This window comes from Paralichthys olivaceus, chromosome 9 (genome assembly GCF_024713975.1).
Source record: "Paralichthys olivaceus isolate ysfri-2021 chromosome 9, ASM2471397v2, whole genome shotgun sequence".
NCBI classification, from domain to species: Eukaryota; Metazoa; Chordata; class Actinopteri; order Pleuronectiformes; family Paralichthyidae; genus Paralichthys; species Paralichthys olivaceus.
The window spans coordinates 17,677,087-17,698,654 of record NC_091101.1 but is presented as its reverse complement, the minus strand read 5'-3'; the positions used below and the strand labels follow the sequence as shown (position 1 = coordinate 17,698,654).

General features: G+C 40.1%; 1 protein-coding gene across 2 annotated transcripts in view; it reads left to right on the top strand.

The window, feature by feature from the left end:
* kdrl (kinase insert domain receptor like) overlaps positions 1-21,568 on the top strand; it is a 46,160-nt gene that overhangs the window by 19,436 nt on the left and 5,156 nt on the right. For both annotated transcript variants that reach the window (XM_020079878.2, XM_020079873.2), the window contains 18 exons: positions 990-1,104; positions 3,314-3,422; positions 4,566-4,850; positions 5,066-5,212; positions 5,741-5,869; positions 6,900-7,006; positions 7,433-7,562; positions 8,208-8,312; positions 10,111-10,224; positions 10,418-10,506; positions 10,650-10,803; positions 11,556-11,653; positions 12,294-12,416; positions 12,689-12,800; positions 15,467-15,566; positions 18,015-18,120; positions 18,841-18,965; positions 20,673-20,751. In XM_020079878.2, coding sequence (XP_019935437.2) covers positions 990-1,104; positions 3,314-3,422; positions 4,566-4,850; positions 5,066-5,212; positions 5,741-5,869; positions 6,900-7,006; positions 7,433-7,562; positions 8,208-8,312; positions 10,111-10,224; positions 10,418-10,506; positions 10,650-10,803; positions 11,556-11,653; positions 12,294-12,416; positions 12,689-12,800; positions 15,467-15,566; positions 18,015-18,120; positions 18,841-18,965; positions 20,673-20,751 — 2,227 coding nt within the window. The remainder of the gene's footprint in view (positions 1-989; positions 1,105-3,313; positions 3,423-4,565; positions 4,851-5,065; positions 5,213-5,740; positions 5,870-6,899; positions 7,007-7,432; positions 7,563-8,207; positions 8,313-10,110; positions 10,225-10,417; positions 10,507-10,649; positions 10,804-11,555; positions 11,654-12,293; positions 12,417-12,688; positions 12,801-15,466; positions 15,567-18,014; positions 18,121-18,840; positions 18,966-20,672; positions 20,752-21,568) is intronic.

The following is a 21,568-nucleotide window of genomic DNA, read 5'->3' as shown; positions in this document are numbered from 1 at the left end:
AGATCCTGATTCGTCATTGACAGAGGGAAACCTGCAAGTTGTAGGATGACGGAAACAATGGGCCATTACCCTTGTGTTATCATGCTTCAAAGCCATTAACAAAAACAACACTGTGGACTGAAAGAGACTAAATTATGTTTACACGGTGCTGAACCACCAATGCCTCCATTATTTGATTAAACAGATAATCTCAAAAACCCTCTTGTACTTGGCAGATTTCTGATAAATAATAGCAGAGTGTTAGTTGGGTCAAAGCGACTCTTCCTGTCGGCCTAAAGATAATCAGGACTGGCACTAGGAACAGTGGCTGGGCAGTGGCAGCCAGTTAATGAGACAGAGGAACACCTACAGCCTGGTGGGAGGCCAATTTTGCTAAATGTTTATTTTATACAGCCCTGACCTGCCAAAGTACTAGTCCCTGTAAATCCAACATGTCGCCCTTCAAGATCATATCTTATCTTTATCTTTGGGTTTTGTGAGGTGAAGGAAGCTCACAGTGTTGGATGTGGCATAAGGCTGATAGTGTAGGAAGCAGAAGTATGGGGTTGTCTTTACCACCAGGTTAAGAAGTTATCAGTTCTCCCTTGTTGATCACCAAGGTCTTACGATCAACCTTATCTCCTCTGGCCAGAATGTTGAGGGGGGTGTTCCTGTACGAGGTGACGCATAGCACAACCCTTCCTGTCGCTGTTGCTGTTTCCTTCTCTGCCTCTCCTCTCATCAGACTGATTGTTCCCCACCGCAGGGTTCGGGGGTGGGGAAGTCAAATCCTTTCTTTAGGTTTTTTAACCCAGACGAACTGATCTAGACCTGGACTCTTCCCAAATCAATCTCTTTCTCTCCTAGTGTTACACCACGGTTCCCACCTACAGTAAAACAACATGAAAGTCAGTTTTATATTGCATTGTTCATAGTCTAACACTTGTACTTGTGTATATGTTTTACATATAAAACTAAATGAAAAGTATTGTATGTTTTCTGTCTTGCAGTTGCATTTTTAACACTGAACCAATCCCAGTCAGCACTGATGACAAGGCAAACTACTCGCACAACTGGATTAAGAGTATAAGCTCCAAGTCAGAACTGGTTTATGGAAAAAACAAGGTAAGTGGTTTGACTTACTGTGTATTGTTTCCACTCACTGTTTAAATGGTGAATACACTTATAGGATACTTTGCTCACTGTGAATGTGGTTTACAAATAGCAGTGAGCAGATCAAAACTATTTACTTGTGAACAATCAAGACGATGTGATGAAGCTGTGTAGTGATCCACAAAATGTCCGAGTGCAATATCAGATTCAAGCGATTTCTCCCAAGACCAGAGCTTGAAAGTCTGATTCAACATCTGATATCCATAAATCCTCACAATCTTCCTCCTACTGGCAGTGATGCTGTACTTCCCTTCACTGAAAATGATTTGTTTTGTCTGCATTAGTTTTGACTTATGTAACTTTGACCAAACCCCATGAAAAGGCCCTCCGTAGAGGCTTAGAAGAAATCAGTTTTGTCTTTCACTGCCGCACATTAAATAAGACTTGATAAATTTTTGGAAAAACCAGCCAGGAAAATACAGGAAATTATGTAAATGATGCAGTGCATCTTGAAAGGAAGATGATATATTGATTAATGTTATACATGTGCAACATAATTTAAAGAGGTAAATGCCTGTCTATAAGCGAGATCTCTTACTGAGCCGCTTCTGCTCGCTCATAACTGACAGACACAGTTCATTTCCTCCTACTGAAGTGAAGTACACGAAGAACACTTGTAGATTATACAGCTGCAGCTTCGTTCTTGGCCACCGATACATTGTTTTGTTGTGACATCAGTTAATCTTTTCTGTTGACTCTAGAGTTGAGCTCTATAAATAGTTCAGAGGCTATGTGGCTTAAAGCATGCATGTGGATGGTGAAGGATGGGAATAAACCTGTCTAGAATCTGTGTTGTGCCATTTTAAGTGAAGATGAGTCATCTCAGCAAATATTACATGTGCATATAGGGATTACATAGAGAGAGAGTCATAAAGTAAATTTACATTTGTGTACAGCATGGAGGCATCACCAGTCGGTCATTTTTTCTAAAAGGGCAGCAAACACATAATACAGTGCAAGCGTAGAACATGCTATGCATGCATTTAACAACTATTTGCTTTGCAATTAATTGTTAATTGGCATCAGTTCTAATATGTCTCTGAAGTAAGCAGGGAGGCAGCACTTATTTTCAAGTACCTGTGGCCAAACGCTGTTGCTTTATGTGGGTCAGGACTAAGGGTCAATGATAACAAGCAGAAGTTTAGAAGAATAGGGATTTGTTGGAGGTGAATTCCTCTCTGTCACATCACATAAATCGTGTTGGCCTGTGAATTAGAACGTAGCCAGTGCTGGGCCTCTGAGTGGCTCCCCAGTAGACCAGGTAGAGAGGGAGACCAGCCCGGGTCATAATCTAAGGAAAACACAGGGGGAAGACATGGGCACAGAGGTCACAGTGCGTCTGGTCAGGTCACCTCTCAGAGACCGTGTGCAACCATTTAAGTGGCTGTTTATGAGCTAGGGTTACATTGTGGTGAGTAATACCAGAAACATAATACCATAAGACCACTCTGTCAATGTTTTGACAAATGTCATAACAGCATGATTTGGACAATATGATATAACCTTTTAAAACTCATGTTTTTACTACTTGTTTTTGTTCTAACCATCGTAAATACATGGACGCTGAAGCTATTTCATGGCTACGTCTGTGTATTGGAGTCAACACAATGGTCCCAACATACAAATCCAGGAAGTTTTGGCTTGCATACAACCAGACAATACACCCACATCATTCATTCTCTTTGATGTAGCTCACCACCCCCCCAAAAAACAGATGTCAGTACGAACACTAAACAGAGCCCCATGCAGTCTGGCCCTCACCCAAGTTTTACTTATTATTTCATCTATTTAAGCCATTAAAATGTTGTACTAGCATGATGAGAAAATTGAGTGTGGCATTAGAAGTGCTTTCCAGGAAATGGACATACAGCCGAGGCACTAGATCTATAGTGTAGGTCTGAGGGAGACTTAGTGGGTTTTAAAACTCCAGATGTACCCTTTCATTAATGTGATGCACTGGAGGGTAAAAAACAGACCAGGCTCAGTGCAGACTCTTACTCGCCGTCATTAACAGCAGCTCACTACTCTGATAGGAACTGACAACCCGAGGATAATTAAGTTAAGTCACATTTGAGAAAACTGTGATATGAGCATTTGTTTTGTCATATTATTTGTCATAATATGTACATTTCTTTTGAATAATCCGTAATAATTTCCATAGACTGTGGGTACGCTGGTGATTGGAGAGGCAAGGGTGTCGGGAAAGTACTCCTGTGTGGCCCAGAATGAGGATGAGTTCAGCACCCACACGACCCCCTTTTATGTGTATGGTAAGTGGGTCACCATAACATGACAGCAGCAGCCTCAACATTTAAATTTTTGCAGTTGAAAGTGCATGCAGAGATACTTAACTGAGTTTTATTGTAATTGCAAACCGCAATATACAGTGCACTGCATTCTTTCAGATGATCTACCTAAACAGTGCACGCTGTAATGAATTGCAAGTGCAGGGAAGGAATGTGCAGATTGTATTGTGCAATAAAGAGACCAGAGGGGGGCATTAATTGAAACCATCTTCCACTGTAGCTGAATAGCTTCAGGGCGGAAGAGAGGCAAACATGTTCTGAGCCATATGGAGTGCTACAACGACACATGTTTAAAAACAGCTATGAATAACTGCATTCCTGCTGCAGGGTCATTCCTCTTTCTCTCTGAGACTTCTGCTTGGAAATTCTACTTTTTATGTGCATCTGTGCTTTGCCAAATGTTCCCAAAAATCTATATCCATTAAGACAGTTATGTAATAAGATTGGGGATGAGGTGTCACTGCATGCAAGAAGGTAACTTTGCACTGTTCACTTTGCAACAGAATGAATCATATATTAAGGGGAGTGAGGAGTATTGATTTTGGACAGGTGGATGTAGGTGAAAGTATATCTGAGGAGATACCAGGTACCAGAGGTTTATCGCCAAGTGAGATAGAATTCCCAAGAAGAGTCGTTTCTCTTCCAGAAGTGATGAAAACTGATAATCATAGAATACAGCAGAAAAAAGAGAGGACAGAATTGTAATAACAGCTGTCTTCTCTTACTGAACACAGAATGCTTTCCAGCAATCTGAATAAACAAGCACAGTCTGGTTCCCCTGGGGCCCAGACTCAACCTCTCTCCAATTGGATGAGTGCAGGAGCACCATCAGCGACGCTGTCGACCGGCAACGTGCTTCCAATTAACAGTGATGACACAGGAAATAACTGCAAATTTGACATTCCTGGCCTTGTGTCCAAAACTATATTCAAAAATAGGATTTCCTGCCAGCAGAAGATGTGCTGCACAAAACATATTCCACATATTCCCAGAAAATGCAATTATTCATAATTAGTCACTCTCATTGACCCCATTAGATCATTGCACTAATTGACAAGTACAAGAGTAAACAACATTGTAATCCTAATTCTCTACATGTCTCACTAGATAACTCTGAGGAAATTAGCACTGAGCCTCGGAAAGCCATCGAAGGCGATGACGTCACTCTGACCTGTCGGGCAGCTCGCTACCTTTACACACATCTGCGGTGGTTGGACTCCACGAATAAAACAGTCACTTCCAATGTATCCAGTCTTCAGCTCAGCCGCTACTCCATTTCCCTTTCTCTCCATCTGCATAATGTGTCCAAAAACAGCTCTGCAGGGTACAAGTGCCAGGCATACAAGCTGCACCAGAGGGTTGATCTAAAGAAAGCTGCACTTATTGTGGAAGGTAAGTCAGAGAAGAATGTGAATGAAGCTGATTGTATTTCTACAGTTAATTAACTGCAACACCATTCCATCTATCATCAATAATAAGCTAATGGTAAAGAGATTAAATAATCATTGTGGTAAAACTGGGAATGCCACTGACTACTTGATGAGCCATTGTCAAAGCTAGACAGTAAAAATTCAACAGCATCTCCAATTTAAATTTTTTCTGTGCAGCGAGAAAAAGCCCCTGGCTGAGTCAAAATCTGACGAATCAGGATGTGAACAGTAGCAGCACCCTGATGCTGGCTTGCTTCGCTTTGGGAGTTCCTCAACCCTACATCATGTGGTACAAAAATGGTGTTCAAGTGGAAGAAAGCCCAGGTAACGTGAGATTAGTTCTGTTCATTGTGCTGCTGTCATCATATAATCCTGATGTAGCAAAGGAAGGAAAATGAAAGGAAATGAACAACATACATACCTGATTTACATATCAGCCACAACATTAAAACTAGTGATGTCTCTTCTGAAGCTGAAAGTTTCTATCAATGCAAAGTGACTCACACAAACTTACTTTAGAACTTACTATTACTTTAAGTATGATAAATTGTGTACATTATATCTGTTGATAAGTATAGGTTACATTAATGTAACCATATTTACATTTAGGTGCGCAAGACAATGCACATGGAAAACATTAATGTTGGCTAACGGTGTTTTAAGTTGTATTCATAGAAAAAACATCCTGAGTAGAGATATAAAAAGTGCACTATGCTATTTTACACACAACACAAAGTAGGTTCACTCTCATTCTCAACTTTAACAAGCTCAAGTGTCTAAATAAAATAATGTTTCACCTGATTGCTCACTACAGTAGTCTGCACCAGTTGACTGAGAGGTTGTGTGTTGCAGGTATAACACTAGGGGAAGACGGGGTCCTGACCATCGAAAGGGTGAAGAAAGATGATGAGGGTCTGTACGAGTGTGTAGCCAGTAATGACAGGGGTGTTGTGAAAACAAGTGCAGTCGTTACCGTGCTCGGTAAGTCACCCTCTGATATTAACTACCCCACCTACAAAAAGATTAACACTCCAACCTGCTGCAGTTACAAGATTGGCTTCTCAGTGTGAAGCGGTGGGTGCTCATGTCCAATCAAAACATCTTCTCACATCGACAAATAGCTCAGGGTTGACTTCAATTTGAAAAACGTTCCCTGACAGAAAATGTGTTGCTGCCAGGAATGCCAAGTGAATTCCTTCCTGGGTTTTATGATCAAGGCTCTGGCTGTGGGTCCTTGCCTCGAGGACATGACCTCTGTGAAGTGTTAAGAGGTCCACTAATGAGTGCAAAGAGATTGACTGCTACAATAGCTAAGGGACTGGAAACACACAGGAGATAAATGGTGCAGAAGGCCGGCCTCTTAAAGTGTGTGTGTGTGTGCGCGCCTGTCTATCTTCGACATGTTAAATGAACTACATGTCGACATGTGAAGCTGAATGTAGGTAATATATCAGTTTTGTGCAGGTCTATGCACTTTTGTGCAGATGTTTATTGAGCTGATCTCTTGTCTAGATGTTTATTGAAATCATTCCAGTCTCACCACAAGCATATTCCAACAACAAGCTGTATGCATGTTCCGCTTCGCCTGTTTTATTATGGCTTGCATGAAATAAGAGCTGGAAAAAACTTTTGTGGAGATTCAATGGATATGAGCTTTCAGATCGTCAACATGGATGGCTGGAAAAATTGTGTTGGGAAGAAAACTCTATAGGAAAAAAGTGTAGCATTCATGTCCCAAACAAACCAGAAATAAACAATGGAGTGTGTTTCCACTTCCATCTTGTATACACTCTCTCAGAGAAAATTTATGAAGAGACAAATAAACCAAAGAATGATGTGGAATAAAAGTCTTGGCATCTTCCATGAATAACCAGGCTCTCAATTTGTAATGTTGTGACGGACTGTTTTCCTTTGATCACAAAACAGCACAAACCATTGTTGATATAATAGTATGCCATGTTTTTTCTTTCCAAAAAGATCTGATAGTTGACGACAGTTCTTCTCTTTCCAGGGGATGAAGGGAAGCCAAATGTTGAGGTAATAATTCTAGTGTGTACGGGAGCCGCAGCCACCTTCCTCTGGCTCATGCTTATCCTCTTCATCCGCAAGCTAAGGAAGGTAAGGCCTTACATCATCTTTTTTTCTTTTACTTGATGCCAAATAATTCATCTCCAGGGACTTTATGCAAGCAACTGACTCAGTGTTTCTTGTGAAATACAGTTTAATGAAAGGACAAATTTACAAAGTGTTTATGATTTCCTGACAACTGGGAAGTGCTTGTATGTAGCGTGTAACCTCTAAGGAGAACACGATGTGCTTGTGCCACAAAAAGAGCGAGGAATCATTTTTTTGTGGCCTCATTGTTGTCACGTACAAACACGAATGTCTGTGCAGTCTGTTTGAGGTTGTTACCAAGTGTGTGTGTAGAGCTAAAATTCCAATGTTTACAATATGTACTGAATTTAAAATGAGAAACTCTGAGTTGTTGCTTGTTTTTTTTAATTGTCAAAAACTTTAACATGAAATTTCCTCTCACACCTTCAGCAACCAGCTCACTACAAGATGGGTCCATCGATCATCATTGACCCTGATGAGTGTCCACTCGAGGAGCAGAGCGATCTTCTCCAGTATGACAGCAACAAATGGGAGTTTCCCCGTGACCGTCTTCGCCTAGGTTAGCTTTTTATTTATTTCCTCATGCATTTGTCTTATCGATGAAAACGTTCACTTTATGGATGTACTTATTGAAGTAATTTTTTTTTTATAAATCGAGAGTCATGCTGAGAAATGATCTCACAATGTTGTGTGCATGCAAAAAATGTACTCAACTTTCTTGGTAAATGTAGATTTTGCATTAAAGTTACTCTAAACTAAGTTCCAGTTGTATCAATGTGTTCATAGTTCTTGTTTGAACATATTTAAATAGCGCAAATTACCAGAAACATATGAATCTGGAAAAAAAGAGCAAAGAGTAGTAGAAAGACAGTAAGATAAAAAAGTAATGATAAGGTTAAAAGTTCATCTTTAAAATGTTTGATGGTGAGGACATAAATAGCCACATGAAGGTACATGGAATAGGTGTCACCCGTCTCTGCAGCTGCTGTGTAGGGTCATTACTTATCAGTGACCTGCGCTGTCATCCAGTCGTAAGTGAACCATAAATTCTCCAGAAAAACTGCCTGGTGATCACAGCCCCAGCATGTTTTTTTAATTACAGACCCATAACCCGACAGACAAAGAGTCCAGTTTGATTTTTCTACCTAGGGACAGGAAGCTCTAATGACAACCCACATATCAAATACTTTTCTTCCTTCACTAGGCAAAACTCTCGGCCATGGAGCTTTTGGGAAAGTGGTGGAGGCTTCTGCCTTCGGCATCGATAAGCTCTCGACCTGCAAGACTGTTGCTGTCAAAATGCTGAAAGGTAAGATGTCAAACATGTTGTTGGAAACCAATAGTAAACTTTAATACTTAGATAAAACGTTAGTTTGTCTAACCCCTAACCCTCTTTGGTTCATCACACGACAGACAGGCCAGCAGTAATGTCACATCATTTACTGTAGGGGTGTATTTCTCGTGCAAGTTACAGACTCATAAGCTGCTGCACCACATGTGCCTGCAATTAATGTTTGTATGGTGTATTAGGTCAAAGTAAATTGTGCAATGAGTGTTCTTTGCAAAGTGCAGTTAGAGGTAAAGGGTGCAACCTCTAACCCTGTTCTTGATGAAGAGATTGAGTATATGCAGAGCTCGCAGTTCGAACCAGTGTCCAAGATCTGCAGGTGAGGACGAGTTCAAAAGTGTAAGATAGGAAACACAATGAGCAAATAAAAAACATGTTTATATTTGACACATTTGAGAGGCTCTAACATTTTGAAACAATTGCCTAGCTTCAGTCTTGACTGAGGAATTTATAATCGTCTTTGCGTGTTTCCAAATATTCACAACAAACCATGAAAGTCGGGTCAAATTGAAAACAGGAAACAGCCCATAACTCATCAATTTATACGCTAATTATGACAACTTAGACTTGATGCCTTTTATTGAATTTCTTCACAGTCCTCCCTACATATATTATATGAGCCTTGACAGACAGGGATGTAATCTGGAACTCGACTGGTTTATGGAGGCAAACAACTGCCAGGTGGCAATGTGAATGTTTTCTTTTTTTTGTGTGTATTACTAGAGAAACAAACTGAATACCGAACACTGATTGGTGAAGATGAAATATAGGGCTGTTAGTTCGATGTATTGGTCACTTTCATGACATTAATCTTGTCTCAGCATAAATCACAAGATTTCTGAGAGTAACAGACTTTGGCTGTTGTTAGTCGTAGGTCAAACTTAATGGAAAGCAGCAGGTCTCCTCAAATTGACCGTGGTTTAGCTGGAGACTCCCTGGCTGCTTTAGCTTCTAGCTCATAAATATCGGATTGGTCGGAACAACATAAAACTATCTAAAAAAATCTTGACTTTCTTAGTTCAGGTTGAAGCCATTATATTATAGTTCAAACATCTTAAAATCAGGTATGTAATGTGAGCACTTCGCGTTGTATTTCTCTAATTTTATCGGCGTTTATCTTTAGGATTTCCTCCATCAAACTCTGCCTCATATCACTGGGCCTAAAGCAATATTATTATTCTCCCATCATATTTAATGAACTCTCAAAATTAAATTCCCCAGTAATCCAGCTACCATGGTTCAGGCTTTTTTTTCTAGCTTTCTCTCCAACCTTTAACACTGTGAAGAATTTCTTCTGGTGACTTCTAAGACATGATGACAAATATCGTTATCTGGATGTTCACTGCAGATTTTATTGTGTTCTTGTGTTATTGTCAAACTGAAGGAGATATTAGATTCTAGGGTTGAGGCTCATATTTTTCTGTTTTTACAAGAGTCCCCATCTAGTTCCAGCAGCGAAAATTCACTGTTTACTAAAGTTTTCCGTAAACAATGTTGCCTCTGGCAACAGAAACAGAAGACAAAGAACAATAAATAGTTACCACTGGGTGTTTCACAGCAAATTATATTTAATCTTCAGAACAGCTGATGGATGGATTGTTATGTTTAATAATTGTCATGAAAATAATGAGAGGAATTAATTTTAAAACAAAATGTAAGAGCTTAAAAGAATATTTTATTAATTGTGAAAATGTTTATCCTTTTTTTGTCAGGATTCTCAATGACACACTGATCAATTCTTGTGTTTACATTATAACAGGAGGAGCGACGTCCAATGAGCGGAAAGCTCTGATGTCAGAGTTAAAGATCCTGATCCACATCGGCCATCATCTGAACGTGGTCAACCTGCTGGGAGCCTGCACGAAGCCTGGAGGTGAGCTTTATTACCGAGGATGCTATGAAGCCATTGATGTTATGGTAGAAAAGAAAGAGAAGACATAAGAAAAGGATAATAAATTTGCTGTTGTTTCCTATTATGGTGTCAGTTTAGGGTTAGAATTTCTTTTTGTCTTTCTTTATTGTGAACCATTGCAGGAATAATCATAAGAACTGTATCTTCTTAACAGGACCACTGATGATGATCGTGGAGTTCTGCAAGTACGGCAACTTGTCTAACTATTTGAGAGGCAAGAGAGAAGATTTCCTCGTCTACAAAGTGAGTCACGAGCTGGGTGATTTAGAACGCTCACTTTCTCTTGATTTTAGATACAGGCTCAGTAAAATGTCAGCATGGAGGGACTGTTTTACAACCACCCTTTCAACTTATCTAATTTACCATGATATATGTGTGCCGGTCAGAGTCAGGACGATAAGGTGGTGTCTTCGGGATCATCCTGCCAGCTGAGCGAGCTGATGAAGCGGCGCCTGGAGAGCGTGGCCAGCACCGGAAGTTCAGCCAGCTCTGGGTTCATCGAAGATAAGAGCTACTGCGACTCAGAGGAAGAGGAAGAAGGTAAAGGCCAAGCAAGTCTTACTTCCCTTCGACCCCCTCCCCCCCTCTGTTTGTCCCAGTTGCTGTCTCCCTCCCCTCACCTCTGCTCCACCCCTCCAGCCAAAGAATGAAAGCCCTCCTCAGATTGTTTTCCACCCTCTGATGGGACGTTTCCTCCTCCTGTTCAGCAGCACAATCACTACAGCAGGAGCCACTGTCACCCCACTGAGCTTGGGGAGGTGTCTGTCTATTTCCTGTCCTGACCTGAGCGATTCTCTGCTCTCGTGCAACAGCTCAGGACCGGCACGTTGGCCATGTCATTCCTCATGTGTTATTTCTGGTTTGATTAGCTGTTTACTCAGGTGGGCCTGTGGAAGGACTCCTTGTGAGTTCCTCTCTCAGACCCCAGACCAGCACACTGGGTCCATAACCACACGTTTCACCTGACATCTGAAGAACAGGGGGAATTATTTGATTTTTATCTTAGATCTGTAAAGAATGTTTTAAAAACAGTGCGTAGGAGGAGACACGTACGTGACAGGATGAATTTTCAAGTTGACGTGTTGTAGTCCGGTACTTTACATTTGCAGTTTTCTCATGAGAGTTCTTACTGTTTCATCTTATCTGATTGATGTGACAGGTGTGGAGCGCTGTGATTGCATTTAAAATCATGAGTAGGATTATTTTCCTAAATTTAAAGGCCATATATATGTCCACAATGAAAAATTATTTTCCCTGGGAAAGCTTTATGATCTTTTCTTTTTTTCTGGCAGAATCGGAGGATTTATATAAGAGAGTCTTGACATTGGAAGATTTAATTTGCTACAGTTTCCAAGTCGCTAAGGGGATGGAGTTCTTGGCCTCACGCAAGGTATTATCTTCTTCCCACAAATCATGTTCTCTCTACATGAAAAGCAATCTGTAAATAATATTTAGATAATGTTAAAGATAATATTATCTTGATTTAAATTTGACCTGACATAGTGAAGGATTACCATGCTAGTGTATGTTTAATTGCTGCTTTTAAACAACTGATGTCTGTCTGCTTGTGTACTATATGAGTGGTCAAATGTTTTAACTGTTATCATGCATGTTGAAAGTTTATGAATTGTGAACAAATAACAACTTAATAGATTTTCAGTCTCATAAAAAACCCAACCACTGATTTGCTTGTTGTTCTGACTTGTATGGTCTCTGACTTCCCGTGTTTTCGAATTCTAGATCTCGTTCAAATAAAGTCATTCATAATTTCGGGGAGACCGGATGGGACTGATTAGAGAATGAAGCCATTGTTGTAAATAACCTCTTATAGACCATTTCTTAGCCTGGATATGGAACACATCATCTTCTATTGTAATATCCCTGATGACTTGACCATGTGTTGATCCTGCAAGCAGCCATGCTTCAGCAAACAGCATACCTTTGTGAAGTCACCTACATGCAGAAGATTTGAACTCATTTATGTAAACTTTTCATTGAATGAGATTTTGTTTCTTCCTTTTTTCCATTAGTGCATCCATCGGGATCTGGCTGCACGAAACATTCTGCTTTCAGAGAACAATGTTGTGAAGATTTGTGATTTTGGACTTGCCAGAGACATCTACAAAGACCCTGATTACGTGCGCAAAGGAGATGTAAGTTTATTTAAATCCACTGCATCTCACAGACTGCGTTATCAGCTGAGCAGAGAAAATGCCCAAAAAGTGTTTTCATCAATACATTCCATGTAAAACAAAGCTGAGTGATAGCTTGTGAACGTGAAGACCAAATTAAATTTAGCTGAATTAAAAGCAGGACCAGCTCACATAGTTTAAACCAATTTGACATTATAATTAGAGATGATTAATAACTGAGATACTGTATATTGGTGAGATAAATGATCTCTTACCTAAATCTGTGTTGACAGGCCCGACTGCCACTCAAGTGGATGGCACCAGAGGCCATTTTTGACAAGATCTACACAACCCAGAGTGATGTTTGGTCCTTTGGTGTTCTCATGTGGGAAATCTTCGCTCTGGGTAAGTGTCATGGCTCAGTGCAAAACACTACCTCACAAATATTAGGCACAAGTTGAAATTCATAGGATATATAATATAATAATAGTATACTTTATTGGGCAAAATATTGTAATTAAATTAATGGATATTCACTTCATATTTGCGAGTATTTTTTTGTAGTTTATTCATGCAGGTGAGTCGGACGCTGGTCTCTGAGATGCTGAGTGTGAAGAGTGCTGTTTCTCGGGTGCACTCTACGTGCCCCCAGTTCTACAGCCTCACCAGATGCACTGTGTTCTAACTGTCTTCCACCACTGTGTAATTGTGCCTTTGGGACAAAGGGCCCGGGCCTTACATTGTCAGCCTGAGGAAATAATTTCCATGCCACTCGTGCACAATGCATTAGTAAAGTTTGACTGTGTTTTTTTAAGTACAGGCTTGGGACATTAAAATGAGAAAACACCTCCTATTTAAGCAATCCGTTTCTTTGCAGCTGGCAACACAAACACAGTGTAACCAAGCAGCCAGGTCATTGTTAAAGTGTGCCCCTGCTGTGAAACCACTGCAGCCTTTAAGTCAGCATTGTGTGTGGGTCCATGATTGCCTGTGCACCGTGGCACAGCGCTCACCACACGTTTCTAAAGCGAGACTCAACATGAAATATTGTATGTTGAAATGTCACCATGGGAAGCAGGGAGGACATAAGAGGAGCAAAGCTGGATGTATTTCTATGCTGTACTTTTTGCTTTTGAACCACCGCCATACAGTGCTGTTCCCCTCTGCGTTTGAGAGAAAGCTGTGTCAAATCGCATACGCTTTTAAATGTAAAGCACACTGACGTCATTATTTTTCTTGCTCTCTCTGCACCCTCCTCTTCACTCCCAACATACTCTCACCACATTTTTTGTTTTAAGAAACACTTACACATCTGGTGGTGTTGGCCGCGTCTCAGAAAATAAATCTGGAGACAAAGATACAGAATGACCAAGAAAGATCACAAAGAAATGAGCTTTGCAATCTGATACCGTTCAGAGGTCAGATGTTTTAAGTAAAACCAAAGACTGTTTTTCAGATCACTCTCCGTGAACCAAAAGTGTGTCAGTTCCAGTCTGTGGGTTTAAATATCCAAATCTTGTTAGCGAAGTGTTGATGCCAAAAGTGAAACAGGTCCCTGTGGTGTCTGTCACAATACATATAGTTTATTATCTCTACATATTTCAGATAATATTTGTCTTATCATGATATAGAAAATGTAATGAATATTTGATCTTATCATAAAACACAAATGATAACATTAGAATTACGCTATAATGAGGTGTATAAAGATAAATAAAGTAAAAAGGTAAATTATTGTTGGCTGTAAGGTGTTTCCTAAGTTTTAAGGACGTTAAAAATCTTGGGTATCAAGAATCATGAGTCCACAGTTGGAGCAAAGCTTGTGCATTCACCAGCTATCATTGTGGTAGTGTCTGCATCGACTGCAACCTAAATGCATATGGGTATTTTGATATAAGTGATACAGTGTTTGGATAAGGAGTATTTTGTCATTAGAGTGAGAAGGTTGCACACAAATCAAAGCTTTAGTTAAAAGATCGCTGCCATAGATTTAGTTATTTAGTTCTCTTTATCTCTTGAGAGTTTTTCATGGTCACTACTAAGCTAAATCTGTGGTTTCCTGACGGATTAGCGTGACCACAAAGACGATATTTGATATTGTGTGAGGGAACTCAACCATTAACCCAAAAATATTATTTGAAAAGTGTGTTGATTATATAAAATTTGGATGTATTTTCCAAAAAATAACAAAACTAGATATTGGATCTGAGTTGGTTCAGTGAGAGAATGTGTGTTTTCACAGGAAGCCGAGCATGAAGTGGGTTTTGGCTCAATATTCAAATTTCAGAACCAACATTAGTTCAAAGTAAATAAAATTAGCGGTGGTTCCCTTTTGGTCGACGAGTGACACATCTGACAGATTATCAATGCAGCAGTCCAACTATAACAATATTACACATTTACTATATATCATGAGTGAACCAAAAATCACTCATGCTACAGATTTTTTCAAAGGGTGTTGGGTTGGGGCATGTTGAGTTGAATGTGTCAGTATTCACATTCCAGATGTAAATTGTGTGTAATGTAGTGTTTCCTGTTTGTCGATTCGCTCAGAGAAACTCAGTAATAAGATGGTGTTGATGTTTCGTCTAACAAACTCGGCTTCTCTTATTTCTCTTCCTGACTTTGTATTCCAACGTATTATCACCTAATGTCATCATCAAATTATCCACAGTCTCCTTCATTTTTTAGCTTTAATCATTCTGAAAAAACTGTTTGTACAATTTGTGTAAACAGTTTTAAAAATTATATGAACCCAGCTTTATAAATAATGGCACCATTTGACATTTTTTTGGAGCCTATTAGAATAAACTAGTAAAACTAAACTACAGGAAGTGACAAGTTTTAAAGTCGCATGTTCATTATACTTACTTCATACAGTACCTCATGGCATGGTGGTGCAGTGGTTAGCAGTCTCACAGCAAGAAGGCTCTTCGTTCAAATCTTTAATGTGTGGAGTTTGCATTCGCTCATTCGTGTTTACTCAGGAACCGTCACCTTTTCCATGTACGACACACACACCATTAATGAGACAACTTTGTGATAAACTTCCACCCTTTTTCCTTTACCAGGTGCGTCCCCGTACCCTGGCGTGCAAATTGATGAAGAATTTTGCTGCAGACTGAAAGACGGGACAAGGATGAGGGCGCCAGAATACTCCTCCTCTGAAATGTGAGCAATTACATTCAAGATACTTCTATCAACAACAACTAGTATTAAAAAGCACCAACCTCTGTATAGTGAAGTGAACTGTAGAGCAATTTATTTAAATTTTGTCCTAACATGTAAAATTAAGGATAGCAAAAAATGCGTGCCAGATATTCAGTCATATTCCACTGAACTATCATTTAATGGGATTGTTCTATAGAGAGAGAGAGGTTTTGTTTTTCTCAGCCAGTTCCAGCTTCAGTTGCATGTTCTCCTTATGAAGGCCAAGAAAGTAAAGACAGCGAGTACAAACCTCCCCTGTCGATACACATCTGAGAGAGGGCATTGTTTCTCTTCTGTAGAATCAGAAGGTCAGGGGTGGCTGATAAGAATCATGGGTAACCCTACTCTAAAACGTTGCAAGAAGAAACAGTAGGCACTGTTTAGCTCAGCAGAGGCAAACTTTAAGCTCAGGAGCATTTTGTGATGGACAACGGCACAGATGTAACTGAGCGACATGTTTAAAAGCAATGTCAGTATAAGTTTCCTCAAAGAGAAGAGTCACAGACTGGAGATGTTTTTAAGCTGGTGGTTGGAGTAAGACAATATCTGCAGGAGAACAGAGAGTCCTCTTCTTTTTGTGTCAGTGCTGTCAGTAACTGATGCAGGGACACAATTTTTTTTTTTTTTGCCATAAGAATACATTGGCTCTTCTGTAATGTGTGCAGCCGATCCAGATCCGGCAATCACAGTCTGCACTCTCCGAGTCTCACTCTAGCATATGTGCATATGTTGTGTCTGGTTTTAATTTAAAATGAATCATATAGTCAAACTTCACAAATCTTATTTGTTTTGAAAGCCTAATTCCGCTCTTCTGCCTAATAATGATGTGGCAACAAAAAGGTTGAGGGTTTTACAGCAACGTGTGCCAAGTTAAGCTAACTGAATGAATTTATCAGCTCTGTGAAGGAGACGCTGATTGGAAATGATGCACATAATCCAATCCAGACTTTACGTTTCAGTTGGTGCATAAGATCTGTAGATGCAGACTCGATGGTGCCAAGAATCTTTCGTACTTTCCATCTTAGTTCAGACGGTCCATTGATGAAAACAGAACTGCCAGATATGATATTTTGCTGAGGACTGTGAGGGCTGCCTCTAATTTAAAGCCCAGATAAAACCTGCTGATATCAGTTTAAAGGGGATGCACTGTAATGCACTCAGAGTCAGTGGGGTGAAATCTGCTGAGCCCCTCGAGAGGTCTGCAGTTGATCACAAGCGTCTTTAAGCTCAAGTTTTGACACATTGACCCCAACCACAAAGTTATTATATATGAATGATTAAAAGCATGTGAGGCTGCAGGCGGTGTTGAGCAATTAATTTGTGGCACCGCAGCACAGATGCGTCAGGAATGTTGTCTATGGCCTGTTAATAGTGCCTCCCGTCCTGATGAATTGCAGAGGAATTTAGCGGATGCTGCCCAGAGAGTGGGAGGACAATAAAAAAGGATGCTCATTTCCCATCCTACCACACTTGCCTTACTGGACAAAAGTAGCTCAGTTCTACAGATCCTCACCCCCCCTCAAAAACACCACACTCCCTCAAGACCCAAAACATGCGGAGGCAGGCTATTTATTCTCATTACGGGCCCAGCAGGAAATGTGGTTTAAATTGTACATCATACAATGTGTCTACTTCCCCCCTGAATGATATGCATAAAGGCTGTGACCATACTCTCCATATCCTGTCACAGATAGGAGGGCTAGCACCTGGGCAACTGTACTCTACACTCATTATCATGAGAATCGCAGCTTCTTTCAGATGGAGAGGAGGGTGGGGGTCAGTATAGAAGCCACAGACCATCTGCTTTTGCAAGTCCTCGAACTATACGTACATAAAACTTGAGATATCTGTGGGTAGAGAGGCGGCTGCTGCAACAGAAACAGGACAGGGATCCATCACCACCGATCTGTGTGCCAGTCTGTGAAGTGCTGTGAACATAACTCAAACAGCAGCCTCTGTGCTCTGTTGCTAAATTCCCAAATTCCTCCACAAAATGAGACAGACCACTGGGATGGAAACTCCCATAAAGGCTCTGAGTCTTCCCACATGGGCAGAGACGCTGACAGCCTGTCAAAGACCTGAGGGAGGCTGCTAGCTCTCACTGGTCCTCACACCCAAGACCAGGTGAGAATGAGATACAAACCCAGAGTCTCAGGACAAACCTAAAAACAGAGAACAGACTATGAGCAAACGCTTTACATGACACTGGAGTTAGAGGTGACACATTCATTGGTTGCTCAATTCATAGGGGTTTGTTTACTGAGTTTCCACTTCTCTGTTTGTTCATATTTTGCAATACAACAACCCAAATGTACAAATTGTTGTTCTTGGCATTGGCAAGTGTGTGATCTTACAGTGTGCTATGTTTGTATCAAAGCGATTGCTCAGTGGTGTCTTCTCTACCTGTAGATATCAGACCATGTTGGACTGCTGGCACGGGGAGCCACAGGGGCGACCCACCTTCATTGAGCTGGTAGAAAGGCTGGGAGACCTGCTTCAGGCCAGTGTGCAGCAGGTACGATAAAATGTTATTGCTCAAATACTATGCATTATTTAACATTCATTGTCTGAATGATCCATCGGCATCTTTTATGTCAAAAATTGCAGGAATGAAGAGTTTATTATCACCAGCTGTTGAACTCTGGAGTGAAATCAAACAGGTTCATGTTGGAAACATTTTCTCAGTAACAAATAAATATTGAAACAAAATTTTTACTTTAAATCCTCACATACTACTACAGTTTTAGTAATATTAGTTTCTATTCCTGCAATTAAATCTCTTAATATCTTCTTTGTAATGAATGGACGCACAAAGGTTTTGTTAGGTTTTTGATTGCCTATTTTGAATCAAGTCGAACCTTCAAAATTGTTCTGAAAATAATAAATGGCTCAGTACAGTGTAACTTAACAAGGGACTGACTATTAAAGCAACACATGCCGCTTTACAAATGAGTCTGTAACAGTTTCCTTCATAAGAAAAAACTTCAGACTGGAACAGTTGAGGGGTTTGACTCATTACTGAGGCTAATGTTACAGTGCAGGAAGGCCATCACCATAAGTTTACTCTGCATGACCTTAGTTTCTTTGGCTGCTCGCCACAACCTGTGGATGTGTGTGATTACATATCACGCACACAGCATCATTCTACTTAAATTAAACCTGTCTCATTTTTATATGCATCATGTGAGTATAAGGCTGTAATCTGAGTTGTTCTGTCTGTGTTTGGTTGATTTAGGAGGGAAAGCACTATATACCTATCAACACAGCCCTGCTGGATAAGGTGGGAGACCCCTCCATCACAGCGCCATCAGAAGAGACACCCACGCGACCCATCTCAGACTGTGACTCAGGGAGCAGCTGGTGAGAACATGACTTCTTGTTCTGTGGTTTACATAACAGATGCCTGAAACTCCTGTGAACTCGAAGAGATGATGATATTTTGTCTCCTCTTCCAGGGCTGAGTCATGTTTTCAGCCAACATAGCGATGGGGCTCACAGGATGTAAATGTCAGTTGTGTGTGTTAATCTGCCACTCTGCTCCAAACTGAAATTATCTGACAACCAGCTGTTGATTGTCATGGCATTTGCTCCAGATGCCAGAGGTTCCCAGATAATGAATCCTAATGACTTGGTGATTCTCCTGTTACATCACTAGCAGGTCAGACTTTTCACTGATCCTGTGAAATATCAACATCCACTAGTTGGATTTCATACAGATCACAGACTGTACATAATGATGGATGACATGACAGCTCCCGAAAAGTGAAGCCAAATTATCTGAACCACCCCCTAGTGGCTGAATACAGTAGAGGTCATAAACCCTGCCTGCATGTTGGATGGGAAAGAAGAAACCAAAAAGTCAAGGAACATGCATAATACATTTTCTCTAAGTCATTTGAATTTGTTCTTATCAAACTGGTGTGTTTCAAGTTTTTTTGTGGTTAGTTTGGTTTTTAATGCTGTGAAACATCATGATTTACAGCTTAGACTATTGATCAAGCACAAGTATAAGCAGAACGTTGGTACTGCGGCTCCCTACCACCATGACTACTGCACAGACTAATCAAAATGCAAGCTGGCAGCACTGAAGTCCAGGATGTCTTAGCTTCATTTTTGTACAATTGGAGGAAGTTGAGACGTGTCGATGATGCAGAGTTCTCTTGCATCTCTGTGAGGTTTATGTGAAACTATTCATGTTCCACCTTTCCAATCACTTTGGCCATCCTATAACTTTTCAACTATAACCACAGGCAGCTCAAAATTGTTATATGTAAGTATGAGCATGTTAGTATTTAGTTAAAATGTTAGCATGTAGCTCAAAGCACATCTGTATCTAAGTACAGCACCAGCAAGCAGCTAGCATGGCTGTGGACCCACAATCTTGTTGGTTCAAATGTGCAGCTGAGTTCAAGATATTTCAATTCCAAATAAATCACCTTATTTGAAAGACATGAAAACCTCTGCAGCTACAGCTCTGAGTCTGTTTTGCAAAGGATATGCCCTAAATTGTCTTTCCACTTTTTTACTGAATAATATCCAAAACAATTATTGTTCCTGCAGCACTCAGGCTGAGCTCTATAAGAACATGTAGTCCTGACCTGAGCACAATGGGCGACCTGATTGGCACATGATAAGAAATATACTCGGGGTGGCTCCATGGTCACAGCACATTCAGTATTGTGGCTCCTTTGAGGAATTTCCCCAAAAACCACAGAAAAGATTTGTGTCCGCTTATAACAATATTTTTTAAAGCTTTGGGTGTTCACGAGTCCTCCTCGTGTTTATTGAGGAAGTGTTGAAAAGCAGTAATGACAGTTACCTCTTAAGCTAAATTAAGCAGTGGTTTTAGCCTCCGAGTGTTGAAATGCAAAGTAAACAAAACGTGTTTTAAAAGTAGAATGTCACAGTCTCTTCACATTGTTGATCTAAGTGATTAAGTTCCTGTGGTTTCTTTTTTTTTGTTGAACTTTGCCGTTTTGCTCCAGCATAATCGAATGATTCTCTGAACAGAAACAGATCATTTTAAGATATTTTAGACATTTAACACTGGAAATATATTTTTTCCAGGAACATCAAGATCCGTCCTGCTAGTGTGAAAACGTTTGACGAGGTTACCATGGAGGACGGGACAAATGAGAACCACGAGGTGAGTTAATACACCTGAGACAGACACACAATATTCACCTCCACTGTTCCTAAAACAAGCGAGTTAGGTCATAGACATATGATTTAAAACTCCATGTCAGATCATAAATCATATATTTGGCTCAATTTTATGAGATGACATCAGAGTTAAAGTTTTCCTATTCGCTGTTTATTAGTAAAGTAATTTCATAGCTGTCATGTCACATGGAGTCCCACAAGGCTTAATACTTGGCTCCATTTTATTCCGTTTTATCTGCTTTCTCTTGGCCGTGTTATTTGGAACCTCAACGTTGTTACTACCAGTGTTACACCAAAAACTCACAGCAGTTTGTTACAGTCCTAAAATCCTAATCCCTGCACTGCTGCCCAGCAACTGTCAAAAAGTGGCTGTTACTTTACCTTTCTGCGACTGAGTCCTCATAAAACTCAAGTTCTTTTCATGAGTCTTCATGAAATTATTTATTTTTATTTATAGATTCTTTCATTTCTACACATTTTACATCTGAATTTGATCTTGTTGAATGCTTTTAAAGATCCCTTTTAATTCTTATTGTGCATAAAGACCTTGAAGGTCTGATTACTACATTTTGTGAGAACTCGATCATTCTTTTCACTGTTCTAGCTCCGACACAGTGAAACAGTCCAGCTCACTATCAGAGCAGCTGAGTCTGGGTCAAGTTTGACTCAGAAGAGAATAGACATAGATAATAATAGACATTTTCAAAACGTATTTCTTTGATGGTTTTATGTTATACTTTATGTTTTGCTCAATATTTTAAATGCTGTTTTAATTTACATGCACCAGTGAAGCATTTTGT